At 37.2% G+C, this 27,290-nt stretch overlaps 1 protein-coding gene across 4 annotated transcripts in view; it reads left to right on the top strand.

The window, feature by feature from the left end:
* The first annotated feature begins 884 nt into the window (after window positions 1–884).
* The window catches only part of LOC127438765 (SH3 domain-binding protein 4-A-like), a 46,824-nt gene continuing 20,418 nt past the window's right edge, over window positions 885–27,290 (top strand). Inside the window, exons 1-4 of one of the 4 annotated variants that reach the window (XM_051694603.1) lie at window positions 885–985; window positions 9,360–9,511; window positions 19,614–19,820; window positions 21,394–23,774. In XM_051694603.1, coding sequence (XP_051550563.1) covers window positions 19,700–19,820; window positions 21,394–23,774 — 2,502 coding nt within the window. In that variant the 5' untranslated portion in view covers window positions 885–985; window positions 9,360–9,511; window positions 19,614–19,699. Of the gene's footprint in view, window positions 986–2,041; window positions 2,167–9,359; window positions 9,512–19,613; window positions 19,821–21,393; window positions 23,775–23,975; window positions 24,210–27,290 lie in introns of those variants that run through there. The other 3 variants (XM_051694606.1, XM_051694602.1, XM_051694605.1) reach the window with 3 other exon arrangements.

Raw genomic sequence — 27,290 nt, 5'->3', positions numbered from 1 at the left:
AGACAGACAGACTAAATAATATGATAGATAGACAGACAGACAGACAGACAGACAGACAGACAGACCGATAAACGGGCTAACAAATAACATACATAGACAGACAGACAGACAGACAGACTAATTAATATGACAGACAGACAGACAGACAGACAGACCGATAAATAGACTAATAACATACATAGACAGACAGACAGACAGACAGACTAAATAATACGACAGACAGACAGACAGACAGACCGATAAATAGACTAACTAATAACATGCATAGATAAACGGACAGACAGACAGACTAAATAATACGATAGATAGACAGACAGACAGACCGATAAATAGACTAATAACATACATAGACAGACAGACTAAATAATACGACAGACAGACAGACAGACAGACCGATAAATAGACTAATAACATACATAGACAGACAGACAGACCGATAGACTAACTAATAACATACATAGATAGATAGACAGACAGACAGACAGTCAAAATAATACAATAGATAGACAGACAGACAGATAAATAGACTAACTAATAACATGCATAGATAGACAGACAGACAGACAGACAGACAGATAGATAGATAGATAGATAGATAGATAGATAGATAGATAGATAGATAGATAGATAGATAGATAGAGTACTGCAATAGAAACCGACAGGAAAGAAGTATGAAAGAGAGGAAAACTTGAGATGCATGTATGAATACCAGCCGCATCATCACTCATCGAAATTAATAATTGATTAAGCAAACTCTAGAAGCCAGAGGAAAAGTGATTTTTCTCCCGCTGCCTGCGGTGACAGATGGTGAACAACCGGATTCCAGTCTCCGCCCACCCGTAATTCAACCCCGCCCCCTCTGTGACCTCACCGGCGCTCCGGCACCGCCCCGATGCGATGAGCCAAAGAGCCACAAAAGAACCCAAAGTGGAATCGACAACACTACAACTGCGCGCTGCTTGGATTAAATATCAGGAATACAGAGGTGAGTTTATACCGACGCTAGGCTTTAGTTTCTTTTAATCCTCATGGAAGCATTTAAAAGGATTTTGGTCATATTTCTGTAAACCTTAGAAATGTTCGTGTAACGTTACGGTATATCAGCGCTGCCGCTCAATGCGAATACACACGTTTCGTGCGTAACGCGTATTTATTTATTCACGAGCGTATAACTTAAGTTGCGAGTAAATAAAAAAATAAATAAAAACAATATTCTCGTCTGTTCGCGGTGTGCATTGATAATCACACATTAAATGTGTTTGAATAAAATGGCTTAAACTTGCATGGTAAAAAGAGAGTGAAGAAATGATGACTACATTTTCATATTTGGGTAAACTGTTGCTTATGATGCATTTGGGTCATGAATAATGACAGCTTTCGTTTTCATACTTGAGATTAGACATTCTCTCTCTCTCTCTCTGTCATTTGCCTCTTTTCTCTAACTTTGTATAATCTTCAGTGTGTTTATGCCTGTGGTACTGTACTGATACTACATAAAATATCAGTATTTTTTTATGTATTACAGTGATTTGTCTTTAAATACTTAATTTATGTAGGTGAAAATGGTCAGTCACACTCCAAACCAATTTGAAACCAGCATAAATATACCATAGTTTCTGCCAAAATACAGTGTGCCCATACTATGTTAGTTCTCTTAAGTCTAAAAATGGGATCTCCTTCAAACAGTGTAAGCAGCTTTCTGAATCTTTCTATCATTGTGTTAAATCCATTCATTCATTTTCAAGTTACCAAGCAAAAATAACAGTAGTAGTGGGCTAACTATGGTATTGTGTTGTACACTTTAACCATGGTAAAGTTTTGTATGGAAATACCCATTCTCACTTGGGAATTTGTTATTTGTTGCCGTGGTTATCAGGAATTGACAATCACACGGCCACCCTGGTGGTGAGGACATCCTATACATTTCCCCCCTCCTCCCTCTCTGCTCCCATTCCCCGGCATCTATCCTCTCTTTCCTCTTCCTCCCTCCCCTTATAACATTCCTTTCGGACTTTGAATGGAACAGGACTGACCTGTGGCATAACTCAGTCTCGCTCGTCTACAAGACCACAGCTCCCCTCTTATATTAACAATTTATTTTCATGTTACGTGCGATATGAAATATTCATGGCTCTGTGAACAAATGGCTGCTGTTACTTTAGATCGGTAAGGTTGCGTAAGTGTGTATTGTGGGCATGTTTTGTATTGTGGGCTTGTTTTGTATCACACAGCTATGTTAGACCCCTATAACAAGTTTGTCATCATAAGGTGTGCTGTTATACGCTTGTTTACATTGCCAAAAAGATTGTGTTGTGTAAAACATTAAATAAATTGCGAAGCCTTGACTTCGAGGAACTTTCGAATTTAAATTCTGTCAACAGCTGTCAATAACCTCAGAAAAAGTACTTGTTAAATTTGAACTCATTCCTCGATATGTAAAAACAAACTAAATGCATGTGTACAGCAATGCACTTCGACTGGAAGTCTATGGGGCAAGGCATTGAACCAGAGTAAATGTTAAAATGTTCTTTCTTTCGAAAGTATACAATAGAATATTTCACCAAAAATGTAGAATAAATTGTATGGCTTTAAAGGAATATTCTGGGTTCAATACAAGTTAAGATCATAGACAGTATTTGTGTCATAATGCTGAAAATCAAATTCCGACTCGTCCTTATCTTTATTTTTTTTTGTCCACTTTTCTCCCCAATTTGGAATGCCCAATTCCCAATGCGCTCTAAATCCTCGTGGTGGCGCAGTGACTCGCCTCAATCCGGTTGGCGGAGGACGAATCTCAGTTGCCTCCACGTCTGAGACCATCAATCCGCACATCTTTTCACGTGGCTTGTTGAGCGCTTTACCGCGGAGACATGTGAAAAGAGACGTGTGGAGGCTTCACGCCATTCTCCGCGGCATCCACGCGCCCCACCAAGAGCAACCACATTATAGCGATCACGAGGAGGTTACCCCATGTGACTTTACCCTCCCTAGCAACCGGGCCAATTTGGTTGCTTAGGAGACCTTTCTTTAAAAAAAAGCAAAAATCGAGGCACTTACAATGAAAGTGAATGGGGTCAATTTTTGGAGGGTTTAAAGGCAGAATTGTGAAGCTTATAATTTTACTGGTACATTAATTATGTTGTTATAATGTGTGTAAAATGTGAGATGTAAAGTTGTTTAAATCATCGTTTTTGCGGGATTATGGGGTTTAAGGCGTTACGTCGTCATTGCGTCGAAGCTGCAAAATTGGATGTAGCTACACAGAAAAGTTAGTAATCGATTTGATACACAGAAATCATGTTAACATGCATATTGTTTACGTCTTGTGGCCATAATTTCGAAACAGTAAATATTTTAATGTTTATGTATTGGCCCCATTTACTTCCAATGTTAGTGCCTCACTGTAACCCAAAACAAGTCAAAATGATTTTTTGTGGTAATCAGTATTATGCCACAAATGCTGTCAGTTGAGTTGAACTTGTACTGAACTCGGAATATTCTTTTAACAAAATAAGACCTGAACTTTTCTGCATTTAAACCCTCCTAATAGCTTGCCCTATAGACTTCTGTTGTAGGTGCATTACTGTAAACGCAACATCTGTTTGTTTTTTACAAATTGAGGCATGAGTTGAAATTATTTCCTGTGGTAACCGACATCATGTCACAGATGCTGACTATAAAGTTTAACGTATCAAACCTGGAGCCTTCTTTTCACTGGAGTGCCCATCAGCAAATAATCACGCTATTTATTATTTGTGTCATGTCCACTATATATAAAGTCATACTAGTTCAGCTTAGAACAGCAATGTGTCAAAATCCCCCTCGAGTCAGATGGCAGTAGACTGTAAAAAAAAAAAACAAAAAAAAACAGGGCATAAAATGCCAGATCGTTTTACGAGGATTTCATGTTTCAGAGATGTGTCAATCAGTGGAGATTACACTGTAAGTAAAGAGAGGCTTTTTGCTGAGTTTATCCTATGGCAAGCAGGACTTAAAATGAAAACTGTCTTCATTTCCTCACATTATTTAGTAATGTTCATTTGCAAAAATAACAAAAGGGTCTGGAAAAATGAATCGGAGTAAACGTATAAAAAAACATTCTTGTGGTGTATCATAAGTGAAAGTCAACAGAAATATTTATACTTGACTACAGTAGAAATATTAAAAAACTGTACTTAAGTACAGTAATGTATTTATATTATACACCTCTGGATATTACCCTGGAAAGGTCTTGAATCAAAGCCAAGGCAGCCTGTGCAAAATGTATTTTTATTTTTCCATGTCGGACAGTACGATAAACATTTTAGGATTTTGGGCGACCATTCGTGTTACGTTTTGACATTATCATTTACACACGAAATTGCAACGGTACCGCGCAACCCCAATCAAGCCTTGACTTGCGCTAATGTTCGCAATGGTTTGCATGAAAAAGAAAAAAAGTCAGAGTTCTAGATTATATCTTGGCTGTGTCATTTTGATAGTACGAACAGATTTCGTAATCAGGACAGTCCACCCAGACTGTTTGCATGCACACCAGTTGTCTAGACACGTGTACAGTCCTCGGCTGTGAGTGTCGTTGGTGCATATGCCTGCCATTGACGATATGGAAGAGTATCGCAAAGCAGTTGTAGTGCATGAAGCAGTCATAAAACTTTTCCATAAGGTCTTTTTCGGGCAAAAGATTATAATTTACAGTAGCCTAGAGAAAGGCTGTGTGCTCGACCGTGCACGAGACAAAGAGGCATGCAGAAAAACGAAGTATACCAGAGCGATTAAGGCGGAAGTGTAGGCTACTTCGGTTTTCCATCACGGTTTTACCCATGACACAAATTTCATCAAATTCGCGTACAGCCCAATTTTTCTTGACACGTGAACAGTAGTTGTTTTTGCGCGCCGTCAGCACGTGCTCTTGCCATGGACCATACTAAAAGAGTTTTTCTTGACACATGGACAGTCCTCATCTTTGCACGTCATCAACACATGCCGTTTACTGTTCTAAAGAGGATTGCAAAGCAGTCGTAATGCACAAAGCAGTCATAGAACACATCCATAAGGTCTTTCAGTCAAAAGACTATACTTTGAAAGGCTGAGCACTAGACCATGCGCTAGATGGAGCGGTAAGCAGAAAAACAGAGTATACCCAAGCCATTAAGGCCGAAGTATACTTCGGTTTTACCCATGGGGCAAATTTCGTCATTAGTGCGGTATGCGCATGCTGTCCGCGTGTGGCCCGGTTTGTCTTGACACATGGACAGTCCTCATCTTTGTGCATCATCAACGCATGCTGTTTACTATACTAAAGTGTATTGCAAACCACTCATAGTGCGCAAAACAGTAATAGAAGCATCCGTTAGGTCTTTCAGTCAAAAGAATATACTTTGAAAGGCTAAATGTTTGACCATGCACGAGACAGAGCAGCAAGCAGAAAAACATATACCCGAGCTATTAAAGGATTAGTTCACCCAAAAATTAAAATTCTCTCAGTATTCTCTCACCCTGATGCCATCCCAGATGTGTATGACTGTCTTTTTAATTAAGGCTTAAGTATACTTCGGTTTTCCGCCACGGCTTTAGCCATGGGGCAAATTTCGTCATAAGCACAGTATGCATGTACTGTCCGCGTGCAGCCCATTATTGTTTTGTTTTTTACACGTGGACAGTCTGCGTCTTTGTGCGTCATGTGCACATGCACTTGCCGTGGACTGTACTAAAAGAGTATCACAAAGCAGCTGAATAGGGTGCATGCACTGAATGAGTAAAAGAGTATACTATGATATGGCTGAGCGCTTGACGGTGCTGGAGACGGAACTGCACATGGAAAAACTAACTATACCCCAGCCTTTAGATTCAGCGCAGAGGAAATGAATCGGCTGTCAGTGGTCATGTCACACTAAGCAATTTAAGACTATGAATTGTGGTGTTTTGGATGAAAGAAATCTTTTACGATTCTTAGAATTGGTCTCAGACGTCAAAACCGTGGGCAAAATCGTATAGTGTGCACTGGGCTTTATCCATAAACTTAGCAAACATCACCAAATTCTCCTAACCTTCCCATTGGCTACACATCTGAAAAAATAAAACATGCAGTTGTGTGTTGGGATGGCAATATGAATGCTGCAGTGTGTCTATTATAGACAGCCCAGGTCATGATACTATGTTTAAGTAAACCCTCTTGCTTCAGTTCAGCTCAGGGTAAGTATTACTGAGAATAACCTAGAATTATATACTCTCTTTTGCTTAGCCTGTGTGTCAAACACAGGGAGTGTATTGTTGATGGTATCAGTGGGTGTCTTTAACTGGGATCAGGACCAAGGCATAGGCGGTTTGTTTTCAGGACTCAAACATGAGACGAACGTCAGTCTAGGGCTCAAATTTAAGCCTATTGTCTCACCTTCGGATCCACTGTGATTCATCAGCCACAGATGTGTTTATATATAAACTACCCATTAAGATTGTTTTGTGATTGGTGTTGTGACATTATTTTCATTATAATTAAGCACATTTTCCCCCCAAAATTCTAATTATTACCATTATTTACGTTATTTTCTTTATGCAAAACACAATTTCTTAGTTCTTTTCTTTTGATTGTGGGGAGAACAGTGACATGTACATGTTTTTGTGAGATTCTTCCATATACAGTATATAAACTAGACATCTTTATGAGTTTATTTTATGTCAAATAAAAGCATATATCACCATCTCCACCATAGATTCACTTTAATTATTGATTCAGCTGACTGTTATGTGCATGCCATGTTTAGATAGCATGCATTCTTTACTGTCTCCTGTATTTGCCCTAAAGGAAGCTCAGGGTTATGACTGGGATTCTTGTGCTGTTTGTGTACTATCAGCTGAGGAATGATATTCAATTCCAATCTATGGCAGCCGATTTGCAGCTGGAGGGCTTCAGATACACATAACAACAGCAAGAGGACAAGGAAAGGGGCAGTAGCTACTCATCAGCCAAGCATTTCCTCTCTTTCTTTCCTCTCTTTTTCTCTTTTCTTCTCTTGCTGTCTACCAGACTCTGCCTCTTTGTTTCTCATTTGCTCTCTCAGTCTCTCTTGTGCACTTCCTGTCATAGTATTGTTACGTCCTGTCTCTGACCCTTTCCAAATGGCAGCAATTATTTTTTTTTCTTTTAAACATATTTCTTTCAGACTTTCAAACTTTCTATTAAACAAACTTTCTTTTAAACGTAGTTCTTTTAAAATTTATGTTTTTCCGACTGTCTAACAAACTCTTTCAGACTTTCTAACTATCTTTCTTTTAAACTTATTTCTTTCAAACTTTGTTTTTAAATTTCTATCAAACCATCTTATGAACTCTCTTTAAAACTTTCTATCAAACTATCTTTCTTTTAAACTTTCTTTCAAACTTTCTTCCTATCAAATAAACTTTCTTTCAAACTTTCTTCCTATCAAATAAACTTTCTTTCGAACTTTCTATCAAACTAACTTTCAAACCTTTTTATCAAACCATCTTACGAACTCTCTTTCGAACTTTCTTTCAAATTTCCTATCAAATAAACGTTCTTTCTAACTTTCTTTCAGTCTTTCTTTCTTTCGAACTTTCTATCAAACTAACTTGCATACAAACTTTCTTCCTGTCCAGTGAACATTCTTTTGAACTTTTTACTTTCGAAAATTCTTTCGAGTTTCTATCAAACTAACTTTATTTTTAACTTTCGTTCGAACTTTCTTCTTATCAAATGAACTTTCTTTTAAACTTTTTTCCAACTTTCTTTTTTTTTTTTCAGACTTTCTTTCAAATGTTCTTGGCCAATTTACTTTTTCTTTTTGCTTTTCTTTCTTTCTTTCTTTGAATTTTTTTAAACTTGTAATGTTTGAACTTTAAAACCTGTTGAGTTTTACTTCTTAGTTTCTTTGTCATACAGTGTTTTTTTCATTATCATTATTAAATCAGCATAAATTAAAGGTGCAACAACAAAAGGCATAAATTTAAATTATATATAATAGTTTTTTTCTTACAGTTATAATAAAAATACATGCTTTATTTTCTTTATGCAAAATGCAATTTAAAAATTCATGACCTGGACATGTTCTTGACAGGTTTTGTGAAGGCCAATTTATACTTCTGCGTCGAACCTACGGCGTAGGTGTTTCATTTTTTGTTAGCATCTGCTGCTTTTAAATTCTGTTTTATATGAACAAGCGAAAACGCGACAAGAGACACATCTGTTTACAATTAATAAACTGCGCTCTTTTATCAGGTACAGTTGAAGTCAGAAGTTTACATAAACCTTAGCCAAATACATTTAAACTCAGTTTTTCACAATTCCTGACATTTAATCGTAGAAAACATTCCCTGTCTTAGGTCAGTTAGGATCACTACTTTATTTTAAGAATGTGAAATGTCAGAATAGTAGTAGATAGAATGATTTATTTCAGCTTTTATTTCTTTCATCACATTCCCAGTGGGTCAGAAGTTTACATACACTTTGTTAGTATTTGGTAGAATTGCCTTTAAATTGTTTAACTTGGGTCAAACGTTTTGGGTAGCCTTCCACAAGCTTCTCACAATAAGTTGCTGGAATTTTGGCCCATTCCTCCAGACAGAACTGGTTTTTAGGCCTTCTTTCTCACACACGCTTTTTCAGTTCTGCCCACAAATTTTCTATCGGATTGAGGTCAGGGCTTTGTGATGGCCAGACCAATACCTTGACTTTGTTGTCCTAAAGCCATTTTGCCACAATTTGGAGGTATGCTTGGGGTCATTGTCCATTTGGAAGTCCCATTTGCGACCGAGCTTTAACTTCCTTGCTGATGTCTTGAGATTTTGCTTCAATATATCCACATAATTTTCCTTCCTCGTGATGCCATCTATTTTGTGAAGTTTACCAGTCCCTCCTGCAGCAAAGCACCCCCACAACATGATGCTGCCACCCCCATGCTTCATGGTTGGGATGGTGTTCTTTGGCTTGCAAGCCTCAACCTTTTTCTTCCAAACATAATGATGGTCATTATGGCTAAACAGTTACATTTTGGTTTAATCAGACCAGAGGACATTTCTCCAAAAAGTAATATATTTGTCCCCATGTGCACTTGCAAACTGTAGTCTGGCTTTTTTATGGCAGTTTTGGAGCAGTGGCTTCTTCCTTGCTGAGCAGCCTTTCAGGTTATGTTGATATAGGACTCATTTTACTGTGGATATAGATACTTGTCTACCTGTTTCCTCCAGCATCTTCACAAGGTCCTTTGCTGTTGTTCTGGGATTGATTTGCACTTTTTGCACCAAACTACGTTCATCTCTAAGAGACAGAATACGTCTCCTTCTTGAGCGGTATGATGGCTGCGTGGTCCCATGGTGTTTATACTTGCGTACTCTTGTTTGTACAGATGAACGTGGTACCTTCAGGCATTTGGAAGTTGCTCCCAAGGATGAACCAGACTTGTGGAGGTCCACAATTTTTTTTTTTCTGAGGTCTTGGCTGATTTCTTTTGATTTTCCCATGATGTCAAGCAAAGATGCACAAAGATGCAGTTTGAAGGTAGGCCTTAAAATACATCCACAGGTACATCTCCAATTGACTCCAATTAGAAGCTAATTGGCTATTTGCCTAAAGACTTGACATAATTTTCTGGAATTTTCCAAGCTGCTTAAAGGCAAAGTTAACTTAGTGTATGTAAACTTCTGACCCACAGGAATTGTGATATAGTCAATAAAAAGTGAAACAATCTGCTGTAAACAATTGTTGGAAAAATGACTCATGACATGCACAAAGTAGATGTCCTAAACGATGTCCTAAGTTTTAATGACTTCAACCTAAGTGTATGTAAACGTCTTACTTCAACTGTATGTGAGTGACGCAGAAGTATAAATCAGCCTTGAGATTCAACCAGATAATCCTGTTAATGCACCAGTGTCTTAAATGGTATTAAGAAATGTTTTAATCTAATAGATTGGCTTCTTCCCCTTTTCAAAAGGGAAAACACATCTAATTCTCATGCTTTGACATCAGTTAATTTAGTTTATAAAGGCTTGTGCTATTTAATGAATGTATAATGAGGCCAAGTGTGTTGGCTTGTTTAAGCTGCATTTAATACTCTAAAGTGTTCAAGTCATAGCAAACAAATTTTAGCTGAAAGTCTGACATGATTAAATTTTCATGAGCGCTCAACTCAGGCAATTTCAAAATTATTTCGTTTAATTGAAGAATCCAGTCACTATCATATAGGCCTACACTCTCACATTTGTAAGCTAGCCAAAAGGGCGTTTAAAGTATCGGCATCTGAGAAGGAATATACGACTGAAATTCAGAAGCATCGCACAACACATGCACTTGAGATAGCAGGTTGTCTGATATCTTAAAGGAGATGGGAAGAAATCTGATTGGCCCTTGCTGGTCTGGAATTTGGCCAGTCAGGTGTTTGATTCCTTTCAAATGACTGAGAGATAAGTGTCAAAGCTTCTTCAGTTTCATTAATGCTGGACTGCAAGCACAATGTGTTTTTGACTTTGCTTGCTTACTAGGGACCTTAGTACCTGAAATGTTTGGATATCCCAATAATGCTCTATCTCTCTGCTTTAATTGTTCTTGACTAGAGGTGGCAATTGTATAGAATTCAATAATTCTAGTTTTAATTCCAGTTCCACTTAATGATTTTGGTTCCTTAAGTCCATTATTCCAAATCAAATATTCCATATCTCTTATTCCGATTCCATATTCAAATTCTGGTTGCCCAGTTAAGTGGCAGAAAAAAATATCTTCATGTTTGTATGATGCATGACATGTGACTTGGAAACTACACCACCCAGTAACCAAATACACACAACCTTACACAAATATACCCACACTTCCCACCCTTCAGGTTTTATTCAATTTCAGGCCACATTTGGTGTGTAATGTAAAATATGATTCTGTTGCAGTCTGAACATGTTAAATGATAAATGAGAGAAAGTGTATGTATATGTGTGTGTACACTATAATAATTAGGTTTTGCTCTGATTAGTTTCTGCAGGGTTTCTCCTCCCACCAAGGACTTAACTCGCATGACACACTCACCACATGCACACAATAGAAAATTAGAAAATAAATGATTATGCACTTGCTGGAGCATAAGAACTTTACATTTTTAGCGGGCTGTAATATTTACTTACTAGAATAATAAAGGGGCGCATACACACAAAATGTATAGTCATTAATTTTCAATGAGATAAGCGCTCGTTAGCAACAAAGTTGAGCAGAGTTTGCTAAGTTTAGGCAAATTACCAGTGATGTGATGCAACGACTCAGCGAAACTCAAAAACTACCATCATACATGCAATATGTGTCTTTACTGCTTTAATTATTGGTCCACATACAGTAAATAATTATTTTTGACATATTCAATAGTCAAACTGAACAGCCGATTTAGATTGAACTTCCTTACTGCATTTAAAATCCAGTATTGTGATCTTGTTCACATAAGATCATCATTAAATCATTTGGCCTCAAATCTGTCACAGTGGTTGCACTTTGGAAAGTAAGATCAGCCTGTTTGCGATTTTTGTGTGCTAAAATTTAAATCTACCAACAGCAGTTTTGGGTTAAATAGGTATTTATTTGAGCAGATGCGATAACAATGGCGATAGTTCAAGACTTTTTCTATGCTTATGTAGCTTGATAAATACATCAATACAACTGTTATTTTTTTTATTTTTTTTTTTTTTTTAACACAACAATATTCAAACTCTCCTGTTCTGCACTCACAAATGCTCTCATAATAAATATAGCTGTTTAAACAACACAATAAATCACTTACTTAGACCCTGTCTATACCTTTATTATAACGGTCAGGGATCGTTTTAGTTTTGTCGCGTTGCTCGCTTGCGGATTGTTTACCTATGATAAATAAAACGGGGCGACATTTAACGAATTGAAAATAATTCAAAATTGCTCCCCTTCGTTCTACAGCTTCTTTTCGAGTGTCAGGTGATGTTTCTTTAGCACTAATTTTCATGTGCCGTCGCAAACTAAGATAAAATATACTGTAAAGCAAGTATCTGGATGTCAGACTTTTCAAAACTTTAACATAAGGATTGGTTGTCATTACTGATGTGACTGTACTGTAGACTCACTGTGTCTCTGGTTGGCCATTGCCGTTTCATTGCTCAACACACATGTCTGGGATTGGTTAGAAACTCAACCATTAACGCAACAGGAGTAGACTGAAATTGAATGCTGTAATCGTCAGTTTTCACGATTACATAATCGTGAGAGCCGTAATCGCAATTAGTTTTTCGATTAATTGTGCAGCCCTAGTTTGAATGCAACTTAAGGCCAGAAATAGACTCTTCACAAGAACGCAAACGCAGATGCGAATGCATAGCCAATGCATTTCAAGCATGCGGTGTTGCTGAACATGCGTTATTGTGTTGCTATGGCAGCAACAATCTTCAGTACTAGGGCTGGGGAAAAATACTGATTTCTGATTAATCTTCATTTAATATTCACTATCCTGAGATCGATTCTTAAAATCCCAAGATCGCTCTTTTCCTCTAAGCAGCAACACTCTACAATGCAAGTAAATCACTTGCATATGAGACCAAATTTTGTGTTATGTAACTTAAAATGTCTGCAAGTGATTTGACTATAGGGGCAAAGAAGTTTAGCACCGAGACCTTTTCGCTGCATGTTGAGAGTAAAGGTTTAGTTCTGTTTAATTTATGTCCAAAGATGAGATCGATGCAATTTGTTTGTCATTAAATAATGTCTCTTTTAATACCCTAAAGTGTTGGAACGTATAAATGCATTAAATTGTGTATAGTTAAAAGCGTTTGTGCTTATGTTCCAAAACATGCAAACGCAATTATTTAGACCAAAGACACAAAAGTTATGCACAGGCTTGTATTTTAATTTAGACTATTGCAGACATGCACACTGAAACATAAAAAAAAAAAAAAAACATTTTCATAATTTGTATTTTTATCTTGTTTTCCAGTAAAAAATATCTAAACATTCTTAAAACAAGATATATTTACTTGACAAGCAAAACAGCATTAGATATTTTGATATAACTTAATTTAGTGAGGTTTATGCTTTAAAACAAGAAAAAACTATTGCTAATGGGGTAAGAAAAATAAACTTAATTCAAAGGGAAAACACATTTATTTTTCTTACCCCACTGGCAGATTTTATTGTCTTGTTTTAAGCATAAATTTACTACATTGTGTCAGATTTCTCTGAAAACAAGACCTAATGTCTTAGACCACTATGCCATTAAGTAAATATATCTTGTTTTGAGAATATTTAGAAATTTTTACTGGAAAACAAAACAAAAAATTTCAGTTAAGAAAAAAAAAATTATATATATATATATATATATATATATATATATATATATATATATATATATAATTATTATAATTTTTTTATTTACAATTGTTTTTTGCGGTGCAGCAATACAATAATACTTAGCAAAATCTCCTGAATCTGAACTTTAGTATACTAGGCATGACTTCAGCAGTGTTTCATTGGCTAAAGTAGACTTTTTGTGTTCTTTCTCCCTAAGGAACGAAGCAAACCTAAAAAACACTATCGTAATCAGTTTCCAAAAGCACAACAGTGTTCCATTCTATTTCATAATTAATAGGGACTCAAAGTCATTCCTTGTTATCCCCCACAATGCCCATGAAACCTTTGTTGTTGGCAGATGTGCCTCCTGAGGTAAATCTTCTAAGAATCTTGTTTAACACTCTTCGGTTTAAATGTCTTTCAAAGCGTTTGGTGGTGTTTTTAAAGATGCACTTGGGTTAGCAATGCTAGGAAAAGTCCTCGTTGTGTACAGTGTTTGTTGAGAGCAGTCCCAACCTGACAAAAAAACAACAGTTCATTTACAGAGCACTTTGTTTAAGCCTTGGCTAATCCAGACCTCCCAACAGGACTGAAATTTGGCATCACTTTCATTTGCCTTTGTAATGGTACATCAGGGGTTTTAAGAGCACAGTTCACTGGCCTGAAAAACTTTCTTTTTGTGTATTCATGTATGAAAACAAAATTAGTGCATAATTGAAACAACATGATGTCGTCTTATTCAGCTTGTTGTAGACTAGAAATAAACTTCAGGGAACAATTGCTGTTTAAACCATATAGCCCTGTTGGGGCCGTGGCCTGGAGATCAGAGCACAAATTCCAGCACATTGAGCTTTGGTGCTCATGTGGTTGATTCAAAGTTCTTTTTGGCCCACAACATTTCCTTAAAAGCATGTGCCAAATAAAAATTTACATTTAAATAAAGCATAAAATAAAGCACAAGAAAGATGAAATGTGTAGTCCAAAACTAGGCTCTCATGAGTCTGAGAAATCAGCCTTGTCCAAAAGATCCCACTTATTCTGGGAAATACAGTACATTTGATAAAGTGACTTATTGAGTCAGACTCATTTTCTCAACTTTGCCAGGTAAAATGACCAATTCACATAGAGACAATAAATGAAGCTGATTGTTTAATGGATTCCTATGAATTTAGCCTTTTATTGGCACTTTGAAATATTAGCTTTAGCCCACACACCCATGTATTTCACCTCAGTAAACCTTTTGTTTTAGAGTCCATACTGGAGTACTAACGGGGGTAGTGGAGGGAGGAATTACTTTGGCCTCTGTAGAAAGGGAATATATAAGCTGGTAATATTTACCAAGTGTTGGGAAATATAGTTCACAAATCAAACTAGCCTTATTTGCCCAATTAGCTTGTGAAAGTAATATAAAACTCCACAAAAAACATCTTCAACCAGACAATGCTGGTTTGCTGGTCTCCCAGCCTAGTTGGTCTTGAATGCTGGCTTATTTTTCAGGAGTTTTGGGCATTTTTCAGCTTGGCCAGACTAAGAAACGAGCTAAGACTACCTGAAAGTAGCTAAGGTTTGAACTAATTTAGGCTGGTTTTAAGCATTTTTTTTTTATGCAGGAATATTAGTGGAACTTACAATAAAATTTTATTTCTACAGGCCATAATGTGCCACATATCACAATTATTTCCCCAATGACCACGTTTTGGAACTGTAAGTATAATAATTCAGTTGAAATGACAGGTGTTTTAATGGAGGGTGTAAGGACCGTTTTGATATGAATGCACATGGAGCATAGCAGTACTGACAAATGTATTTTATCAGTTTGAAGCTGCCTGAAGGATGATGATTAAGAAGTAGTGCTTTCATGTGAACTCACAAGATTTGTGCAAAGCTAACAATGTGTCTAAGAGAATCTAAATTCCTAGGCGTCCAGCTTGAAGTACCTTTGACTCCTCTTCTATGAGCTGCGTAGCACAAACGAGATAAACAACTGAGAACTGTGGATTACCAGTGTTTCATGTTGTAAACGGAACGGTTTAAATGTCTTTCTGTGAAGGTCAAAACATGATTGGAGAGTCCGGCTCCTTCTAATTTTTTTTAACATGTTGGATTCTTGGATACGAATTACGCAAGTACGTGCACTCAGCTCAAGCTCGATATCATGCATCACTGCATTCTGAAAGACCACAATTCATAATGAGACACAAGTTTGTGCTGCATTCTCATAAGTGGCGCCATAGCGGGCATTAGCATAAGCTCACTTTTTCTTCGGCCAGTTTTCTCTTTTAGGTCAACTACTGTCATGGCGAAATAACAGTTTGTAGAGAATCTTGCTGAACAATTTAGCCCAAATCGGCATGTTTATAGCTAGCTACCTGAATAGTAACAGTAAGTGGTGGGTAGTAACACACTACGTTTACTCCGTTCCTTTACTTAAGTAACTTTTTGGAAAAAAACTTTTAAGAGTAAGTTTAATGGTGGGTACTTTTTACTCTTACTCAAGTAAATTTCTAACATCCAAAACATAATTTTACTTCGTAAATTACAAAAAGCAACTCTTGGGGGCCTGGGTAGCTCAACGAGTATTGACGCTGACTACCACCCCTGGAGTCGCGAGTTGGAATCCAGGGCGTGCCGAGTGACTCCAGCCAGGTCCATGAGCCATGTGATAAGATGCGTGGATTGACAAACTGAGACTTGTCCTCCACCACCCAGTTTGAGGATTTGGGAATTGGGAAATCCAAAATTGGGAGAAAAGGGGATACTGAGGATTATTACCACAATAGCAAAGCAACAGTTCACCTTAAGTATGTTCAATTGGACAGCCTGTTTGAAATGCGTTGACCAAGCATTCGCATCTGCTTACTTGTGAAAGTGTGTTTCTGGTTTATTTCATGACGTGTACCCATGCGATGGTCACATTAATCTCTAAATTGCTTTATCGCCAGAGCCTGGGGCACTAGATGCTAGAGGAAGAAAAGGGGTTTCTAGGAACGAAGATGGAAAGAGAGACATAGGGTACACACCACTCTATAGTCAGTAGTGTGCCCCAGGTGCTGTTGTCAGAAATGATGATTACATCCTTGTCAGTACTCTAGGTTCCTAATCCATCAATTGCTCTTGCTTTGCCTCCTCATATTGCTGCTGACATGACTTTGGAGTCACAAATCAAACCCTGCAAGATGTGGTGTCGTGGAGCATAAAATGAGATCTTTATTTTTGGTCCTCCAAACTTAAATGCCCTGGAGTCTTATTTTTGGTGCTTCAAAGTGAAGTGACCCTAGAGACCTTGAAATTGTTTTATTGATCGAATGGAGCCGAGGGAAGCCAGTGCCATAATTTTCACAATTTCATAGTTCCATCTACATCCTTGAATGCACTTTCTCCATCAACTGACAGCATCTGATGGCCTGATTTATGAATAACTTAAAAGCATGATGGAGACCTTTTTGGGTCGGACTGATGGGAACTTGTAAAATGCCAAATGGTATTGGTGACCTACTTCACGGCACTTATTAGTAGATAAATAGAAATGGATATTCAAAAGGGGTTGAGATTGCAATAAATCCTTTGGCAAGAAAATCCTTTGTGTGAAAGGTTTTTAAAAATTACATGCCAAAGATGCTTACCTTCTTTGAAGGGTTCATCAAGATATAAATATCACAGATGAAAGGACCTCCCTCCAAGACCTTTATCCACTGATGGATTTTTTTTTTTTTTTAAATATCTTTCAACCTTCACAGAGCCAGAGAACCACACATAATGTTCAAATTCATGGTCAAAATTCCTTCTAAAGTGACTTTTCAGTATTATTTATATAACTAGAAGTTGCTTTTGTATGCAGCAAGATACATTTAATTAGCAGTGGGTAAAAATATTGTTTTTCAGATTAATCATGATTTTCATTTGAACAATATCGATTCTTAAATCCCAAGATCGATCTTTCACTCAATGCGCAACCCTCCACTACAAAGAGAGGAAATCACTCGCATTTGCAACCAAATTTTGTGCTGTGTGACTAAAGTGAATATATTTGGTAACTGGCTGGTAAATGTTTACATTTCATTCACCAGTAATTATGTAGTTTAGTCGTGAAGTGTTCAGCAGAGAGATCCTTTCACAGCATGTTGAGAGTAAAAGTTGTTCTGTGTAATTTGTGTCCAAGACGAGATCCATGCAACCCATTTGTAATTGAATACTGTCACTTTTAATATCCTTTCTGTTCTTTACAGTCAGTTGTTGATTTAAAAAAAAAAAAAAAAAAAAAAAATTTAATCACGCATAGCACAGATGAGGTAAATCCATTTGAGTCCTCTCCCATTAACATGCGTTCTTCTACATATGCTCTTTACAGAAATTCAGTTTTTGCTTAAAGAGACAGTAGCAGTTTTAGCATGTGTTCAACAAATCCATGTAAATACTTACAATTTGTAAATTTTGCAATTTAAGAATAAATATGGAACAGAAATAATATATGAAATATAATATCTTATTTATTGATTAAATATATTTATTTGCTCATTTTTAAAAAGCCAAAATAATAAAATATAATTAGTCAAATTAATATTTTCCTAATGTACCTAGTTAATAGGTCCCCTGTATAATTAACAGTATTAGCTGGGAGATAATTTCTTTTTATATGGAAGCAAAAGGGACATCATAACTGAAATAAACCCATATGAATTTATATTGAATCGGAATTGAATCGAAACGAGAGCTTGTGAATCGGAATCGAATTGAATCCGTATTGAATCTGGAAATCTGTATTAATACCCAGCCCTACATTTAATAGGATAGTTCCCCCAAAAATGAAAATTATTTTATGATTTACTGCATGTTCCAAACATGTATATATTTGTTTCTGTTCTGTAGAACTCAAATTTCATTCATAACTTTCTGAGGTAAATTGCCTTTGGATCTCCGCTATTATCAGCTAACATACACAGAGTAAATCTGCCCCTTTTGGCCTTGTTTGATATATTTTTCATGCTTGCTTGATTATTTAGTTAGACTAATTATAGCTTGTTTTACATCTCTGTGTTGTTTTGCATGTCTGTCACGTCAAGGGCAGATTAATAGCTCTCATCGTCTCAAAAGAAGTTGAAGCAATCATGCATGGAAATTGAGTTGGTTTTCTCCCCCAAAGCCAAACTGTTAGAGACCGTAAATCATCAGAAAAAAATATAGCACCTCTAATCCACAACAAGCGAATATTGATCATTTTATATGGCACCGCAATAATTTCCAAAAGAGAAGTTTTTGCTTTTTGATGCTGTTAAACTGGAACCATGCTGTCACAAGAAAATATAATGTTCATTTTAGAATGGTATTTATTAATTCGCTTTGCTAAAATGGAAATGTGCATACTATTTGAGTTTGTTGTATACTGTATAGCTTTGATATATATAATATTATTTAACTGAATATTTAAACCTAAGTGGTTTTTCATGCTGAAGTGAATGATTGTAGTTTTTTTGGAAATGTTACCGTCCATGTAATCCTATTTACACAGCATTTTGCCTAATCTAGAAGATTATTCTACATAGTAAGGAAACAACCCCTATTTACTATTTACACAGCATTTTGCCTAATCTAGAAGATTATTCTACATAGTAAGGAAACAACCCCTATTTACTTATGGTTTTATTTACAACAACTTATTTTTGCATGTTATCCTAGTAAATGCACTTTAAGCTCTGTTAGCTGTCTTCTGAGTGATTAAAGTCAAGTAGACATCAAAGTAGTTGTTGTTTGAATGATTAAATTAAGTCAAGGTCAAAGATAAAGCACAAATGGTCATTGTAGGAGATGGCAACACATTCTTATGGCTATGTAATATTGATTTCTCATCTGAAGTAAATTCCTTTACTCTCCTCCTCTTAGCCATAGATGTTACCTTAGTGAAACCTTGCAGTATGACAGAATCAATTGAAATTTATAAAGAACAATATTGATGCCAAGGGAACAAAAGACATTTCAAACAGAATGAACCAGTATGTAGTAATAGCATTTGTTTTGAATCCTAAACCAACAGTTTCTCTCAACATCAAACAGACAACTGTGCATAAATCTCTGCCAAGATTAAGAGTAAATCAACTCAAGCTTGTTTTAATCTTCTGCAATACATTTTGAATTACATCTTGTCCCAGTTTGTCCTTTTAGTTATACCCCTCTAATCTGTTGCTGCAACCTCTCTCAAGAGTTTTGTCTTAATGATCCAATAATCTGATTGCAGCTTGTGTCATCATACTCAATGCATCAGGCTTTTGTCGTTATTCACAAAGCTAATCAAGATCGTGCCTGTCCTTTTTTGTTTCCTCAGCAAGAAAACAATGGAAAACTGCCAATGTCTAAATGTCAGGTGTGGAGCCATGGTGAAATAGCGCCGTAACCAATGCAAGGAACAATATGGCCGCCCACAGGATCAGAGTAACAAACAACAACAATGTGCTCCCGAGATGTAAATCAGAGGGCACCCTCATCGACATTGACGAGGGAGTGACCGAGGCGAGTCTCTTAGATGTCAAAGGTCAGTTTATTGCACTGCAAATTAAGGGATAATTCACCCAGAAATTAAAATACAGTCATTATTTTCTCAGCTACCTTCTTGTTTGAGCAACAGGATTTTAATTTTGGGTCAACTAAACGAACATTTGATTTGGATTTGCCATGTATAGTATGACTCAGTTAGAGCTGCAACAACTAATTGATAAACTGAATAATAATCTCAAATGAAAACGATTAACAACAAATGTAATTATCGACTAGTTGGATATGTACAGGGAGCACAGAGAAGCTCCATCAGTGACATCACTTTACAGCCTAGTGAAGAATGTGTTTGCATGATATGAGTTGAAGTGGAAAAAACATGACCAAAGTAGTCAAGTGCACGAGAGCACTTTATAAACACTTCAAAGAAGATCATAATAAGCATGCAGTTTAAATGTGGACCAGTTGCTTGTGCTGTTTGATGTGCTAGATAGTTGTTTCTCTTCAGTGCTTCTTTTACATTTTACTGCTATTTTTAATGTTTTATAATGTATGCATTTTATGAATTTAAAATCAGGCGCATATTTCCATTTCGCAAAACTGTTCGCCTTTACCACAAGCGAGTCTCCGTTAAACTTCACTGAGCAAGCGAGCATGTGCAAATGCATCAATTAAACCTCTGATTGTAACAGAGAAAGGTAGCGCCATCTTTTTGATTAAAGTGTGCTTTGCGATTTAGTAATTGTGCAACATCATACTGCATACGTGTGCAGGTTTTAAGTGTTTTAGATGGTTTCCCCTCATCTTGTAAGCACATATAGTGAATCTGCACTGTGTTTACAGATAATTGTACTATGATGAACTGCATATAATACTGAGTATAATGTATAATAATGCTAAGGGTCATGATATTTGATAGTGCTATAATGCCAAATGTAATGTCTGATTTCACCAGTAAATTTATTCTATGGCAAATATTTTTTACTGGATAAGCATACACTACCATTAAAAATTTAGTTTTGAAAAGAATAGTTTAGAAATTTATCATCTGTGACAATACTGTTATAAACTTAGAATATGAATTTAAAATATTTAAAATGTATATAATTAGTGACAGTGTACCAGCATATGTATCTAACATAATTATGTATTTTCAGTAGAGCAGATATATTAATATTTGTATTCTGGTGTCACCATTGCCTTCTGCTGGGATGATTTTTAGTCTCACTCCATCCCTGATGGATCATTTTGCACTTTAATGAATAGTACTTTTTGTGAAGTTTTACAAGTAAAGGAAAATAACTGTTTTACATATGTCCTGAAAGTAATAATAATAATAATAAAAAAAAAAACATCCAAACTTAACTTTTCATGATTCAGGCTATGTTTAAAGTTATGTGAGAGTATCGATTCTTGAATTCAGTACCATAAATCTAACCAAATCATTACAATTTTTATCATTTGTGTTTTTAAAAATCACATATTAATAAGACTTTTTTTTTTCCTCTGATTAATCAAAGAAATAATCAAATATTAATCGATTATCAAAATAATAATTAGTTGCAGCCCTAGAATCAGTCATTATTTATTTTCATTTTGTTCTTTCCTTGCAGTGCCTTCTCCCAGTGCCTTGCGTTTGGCCCCCTTGACTTCTTTCGGGACCGCACAGGAAGTAGTTGCCATAAAGGATTACTGTCCATCCAGTTTCACCACTCTCAAGTTCTCCAAAGGTGATCATCTGTATGTGCTGGACACGTCTGGTGGGGAATGGTGGTATGCCCACAACAACAAAGAGATGGGATACATTCCCTCCACATATGTTCAGCCAATCAACTACAGAAACTCTTCTCTTAGTGACAGTGGAATGATTGACAATCTTGGGGACTGCTCTGAGGAGGGAGCAAAAGAGTTGGAGTTTCTGGGAGAGTGGAATGGATTGTTCCTCAAGCCGTCCCTGCCTTATGACAATAACAACCCCTTCTCCATGCTTTCGTCAACCAACCCTTTCCTTAATGGATCCATGGTTGACATTCTTGATCAGAACAGCAATGAGAAGACAAACCAATGCAACAGCTTGGATTTGCTTTTCTTTGATTCCTTAGCGCCTTCCGCCCCCATTTCCAACAACACAACCAGCAGCAATAGCAACTCAAAAGGTTACAGCAATAGTGTCTTTGATGGCTCATCCACCAGCCCTGATCTTGAAGCCTTGCAGATGCTCCGCAAGGACAATCCCTTTTTTCGGAGTAAGAGGTCTTATAGTTTGTCAGAGTTGTCAATATTACAAGCTCAGTCAAATCCTCCACTGCTCTCATCAGGGTTTTTTTCTGGACTTAAGGCTCCTTCACCGGAGCAGTTTCAAAACAGAGAGGACTTTAGGACAGCGTGGTTAAACCACCGAAAGTTGGCACGCTCTTGCCATGACTTGGAGTCCCTAGGGCAAAACCCAGGTTGGGGACAAACACAACCAGTAGAGACCAACATTGTCTGCAAGTTGGACAGTTGTGGAGGGGCAGTCCAACTCCCAGATACTAACATCAGTATTCATGTTCCTGAAGGCCATGTTGCAGTAGGTGACACTCAACAAATCTCAATGAAAGCTTTGCTAGATCCTCCCTTAGAGCTTAACAATGACAGATGTACCACTGTCAGTCCTGTGGTTGAAATCAAACTTAGTAACATGGAGATAAAATCATTCATAACCTTGGAGATAAAAGTGTCAGTGGCGATTAGGACTGATCAAATTGCAGAGGTTTTGTGTGTGAGAAGTGATTTTAAAGAGGGACCGTATTCCCCGGTTCCACAAGCTTACATTTACGGTGATACGATTCAGGTTCAGCTACACAATATGGAGCCATGCATGTATGTAGCAGTTGTCGTCCAGACTCAGCATGTGTCCTTCAATTCAACAGTTTGGGATCATATGGTAAAGAAAGTTACATTGGGGCTCTATGGGCCCAAGCATATTCATCCATCTTTTAAGACTGTGGTGGCAATTTTTGGGCATGACTGTGCTCCTAAGACTCTACTTGTCAGTGAGGTTGGGAAACAAGCAAAGTCTGCCCCACCTGTTACACTACAACTGTGGGGTAAGCACCAGTTTGTCCTTAACAGACCTCAGGACTTGCAGATAGGCATGTACTCCAACATGTCGAACTATGAGGTCAAGGCAAATGAGCAGGCTAGGATAGTCCGTGGGTTTCAGGTAAAATTGGGCAAGGTGAGCCGGCTCATCTACATGATTACTTCTCGGAATGCAGATGAGATTTCAGACTTCACATTACGTGTCCAGGTAAAAGACGATCAGGACTTCATCCTTGCGCAATTTTGCGTTCAGACACCACATCCGCCCCCTAAAACAGGGATGCGGAACAATGGCCAGAGGAGGTTCCTGAAGAAGAAGGAAGTCGATAAAATCCTTTTGTCTCCATTGGCCATCACCACCAAATACCCACAGTTTCAGGAGCGCTGCATCACTAACTTGAAATTTGGCAAACTGATCAAAACCATTATCAGGCAAACCAAGAATCAGTACTTGCTGGAATATAAGAAAGGGGATATTATTGCCTTACTCAGCGAGGAGAAGATCAAACTTAAAGGACAACTATGGACCAAAGAGTGGTACATTGGATACTATCAGGGAAAGATTGGGCTTGTACATGTCAAAAATGTGCTGGTCTTGGGAAAGGTTAAGCCCATATACTTCTGTGGGCCGGATCTTACAACCACAATTCTGATTGAGCAAATCCTAAAGCCCTGCAAGTTCCTCACCTACATTTACGCCTCTGTGAGGACGATACTTATGGAAAATCTGGGAAACTGGCGAGCATTTGCTGATGCTCTGGGCTATGGGAATCTTCCTTTGACATATTTCTGCCATGCAGAACTGGACAGTGAACCAGAGAGGGTTGCCTCTGTGCTGGAGAAACTGAAGGAAGATTGCCTCAACATGGAGACGAAGGACAAAAAATCTTTCCAGAAGGAACTAATGATGGTAAGCTCTCTGCCTGTTTGTCTGTACGTTTGTTCAAACTGGATAGTTGCCAACTAAATATATTTTGGTTAGGAGTGGGAATCATAAGGGACCTTGCAATATGATATTTTATTGTTATCTAGGTTGTAATATGATAATATTGTGATTGCGATTCAAAACTGTGATATATTATGGTGTTTTACTCTCATGTTTCTCATTTAGCTTCATTGGACACTGAAGAGCCATAAAAGTAACGTAGAGCATAGACACATCAGTGTCAGAAAAAAACATAACAGGAGGTAGTAGTGTAGCTTGATTCCAGCGTTTGTCATTGCGCAGTGTCGCTGTAAAAAGGGTCTGTACTGACATCCTTACAAATGTAGCAAGTTTTTTGACCTAATGTTGCATTATGTTTTGTTTTCTTGCACAAATAATTAATGTGAACATTTTTTACCAAAAATATTAGAATGAGTTATTATCATTTTTGGTACAGTTTTGTAAATACAGTATTGTGATTCTTTGAAATTTCATTTGTCACTCCCCTCTCCCTTTTAATTTGGGGGTATGTTTGCTTTGAACAAATTAAAGGCCCTTCCTTACATTATCAATATTGTAAGTATGGCCACATAGCGCTTGATTTAAACCCATTTTATGCAGTCCTGCTTATCTGTCTTTTCTCCTATTAATGCTAAGGGCTAATTCTGATGAGAGTGCACTTAGCTGTCCTCTGCTGTCTTTCTTATCTATACAGCTGTGAAAAACCTGCAAGTACAGCAGCTGAAACCTTGCTATGCTAGCTCACATTCTGACTGAAAGAAACATTGTGCTTGTATTAGTTTTTTATCATTGGGTACAGGTTGTTCAGAGTTGCTAGCATGCTAGCTGCCTCTGTTTAATCTACACAGTGTCCAGGGAAATAAACTCTGTGGTGCAGGTTATAATGTCTTCAAGTAATCCAGATTTGTGTTGTCAGAAAAACAATATTGGAAAAAAACAGCTTTGAACTAGCGTTAAAATTAAGGGAATGTTTGGAATGTTTCTTCCTTCTGGATTTATTCCTCTAGCATTGACCGATATCCCATTTATAAGTTAACAGGTTGGTGTTCCAGTTCTGTCAGGTCAGGGCTTGCAGATCTAAAGGGATAGTGCATGGAGACAGATGTGTTATTATTTACTCAGGATGGGTTGCGAGAGAGAGGGAAAACATTCTTGTTTCAGGCTTATCTTTGGGTAAAGCATTTTAGTATCTACATGTAGGGTTGCAACGGTATGAGATTTTCATGGTACGATAACCATCTCAGAAAATATCACGGTTTCACGGTATCACGGTATACGGTATTACATAATTACTATTATCAGTTACAATGACCCTTAAAGGAGTGAAAACGGAAGGTTTTTTTTTTTTTGGTTGAGCAAACACTATTATAATTGAAACTTGAAACCATTTTTTAAATTGAAGTATGTGTAAAAAAAGTCTCCCTTTTGAAAATAAATAAAATAAATAAGAAAGCTAACAGAATTATAATAATAAACCAAATTATAAACATGATAAAAAAATAACATGTAACTATAACATGTTATATAACTAAAGCATGTTAGTTTACATGTTAGCATAGCATGTTAAATTAACTACTAAATGAAAAATAACATCAGCTGTGTGAGCTTTTAATGTCCTATGATTATTAACAATTAACATATACTGTAGGTGTGCGACAGCACAGCCAGACTGCTCCTGTCTGTACCTTTAACTCCGTTGTTTTCAACTGGTTTTGCTTCAGGACCCAGATTTTACATTGGAAATCAAGTGGCAACCCACCATAGTAAAAACGTAACCTGTATTTAATGTATCCTGGGTCGCATTTCCTTTTATGTTGCATAGTTTTGTTCATGGTTTTCAAGTACAAGGACATGCATCAAGTGACATTATTTTTGTTGATGATGTCAACAACAAAAGCGACAGGAAGTTTTCTCTTCCCCCTTTTAAAAATTGAAGAGCATATTTACTTATATGAGCCCATTAGTATCCCGTTTGTTTCAAATTTCAAACATAATTCAAACAGAACATACATATTACACAGGAGGAAAGGCTCCTCATTACCATGGTTTGGTCAGTGTAGCTAGTCTTAAATAAAAGTAATAATAATTACAAATTATAGTATTTATGAAAAATAAATACTAGCTGAAACACATCTTGAAAAATGCCACTGTTGATATAAAATGAGGTCTAATAGATTCTACCTTTATTTCATATAAAACTATAACATTTTGTCAAAATATAACAGTTACTTTTACTCGTAAAATCATGAAACAATTCTGTAAAGGTGATGATGTATAATTTAAAAAAATTAGCGCATAACACAGTGTTGCTCTTTTCCTCAGTACTGTTTGGCATGTCAGGGATGCCTACTGTTTCAGAGGTTTGACTTGACTTCCTCAGTAACGTTTTAAACTAGAAAAGTCTCACTAGAATTGAAATTGGTCACATCAGTTTTGAGGTCTGCGTGCCACAATATCGAGGGAAGTCCGGTTGTTGCACGTGCGTGCCAGAGAAAAGAGTAGTTTATGATCGTGAGCTCGTTACACTCGTGCGAAAGTGCAGATGAGAAGCCTTTAGCTGATTGCGAGATTATCATTAAATCTGCCTCGGCAGTCCTAAATAGGCTATCACTTGGGTGGCCACGAAATATCTTCAGTTGGAGAACCATGGCATTGTTCTTTCCCTGCTGTCCGCGACCCAGTCCGAATAGACCTGAGACCCACCAGTTGAGAAACACTGCTTTAACTCACACACACACACTCACATATTATCATGGGTAGACAATACAGATGCAAGGTTTTCTAAATAGCTGCCCTGTTGTATAACAAAACCACTTAAACAAGTCAGGTTTGCTGGTCTTAGGTGGTTTAAGCTGGTTTTAGCTGGTTTTAGCTGGTTTAGGCTAGTTTTGGCTGGTTTAAGATGGTCTGGCTCGTCTCTCAGTTTCTTTATCTGAGAAGTGCCCAAAACCCCCAAAAACCAGCCAACAGACCAGGCTGGAAGACCAGCTATGGCCATATTACTAGGTTGTGTTTTGCGATGGCTACCTTTTGGAAATGCCGCCCTTGTTGATTCATATAATCCCTGGCCTTCTGATCGTAAAAGTGATATATTCCTGACAGGAATCTTCATATTATCTTCCCCTCCACAACAGACAGAGCTTTTGTTCAAAGTTAAATTATTCAAGATTTGTGTGGGTGGTAAGTGTTTGTTACAGGGGTTCACAACACCTCAGCAATCATTCGCATCTCTTGAAGAGTGTATCTGGATATTGCTGTTGGCTGAAAGGAAGCTTCATCATTGTTTCCCCTTCGTGCTTCAAGAGCCTAGACATTTATCAAGTGGAGATGGGGCTATTATTCCCAAGCCCTGATGTCAGAGGATAGCTGGCTGTCTTCTGTAGGAGTTAATCGATTTTGAAATTACAGTCTGTGGTCCCTGAAAGACACATGCCCTTTTCTTGCCTCGTTTATGCCATTATTTAGCCATTTGTGCGTTTG

This window comes from Myxocyprinus asiaticus, chromosome 50, assembly GCF_019703515.2.
Source record: "Myxocyprinus asiaticus isolate MX2 ecotype Aquarium Trade chromosome 50, UBuf_Myxa_2, whole genome shotgun sequence".
In the NCBI taxonomy this organism is placed as follows: Eukaryota; Metazoa; Chordata; class Actinopteri; order Cypriniformes; family Catostomidae; genus Myxocyprinus; species Myxocyprinus asiaticus.
This window is presented reverse-complemented; position numbering and strand designations above follow the sequence as displayed.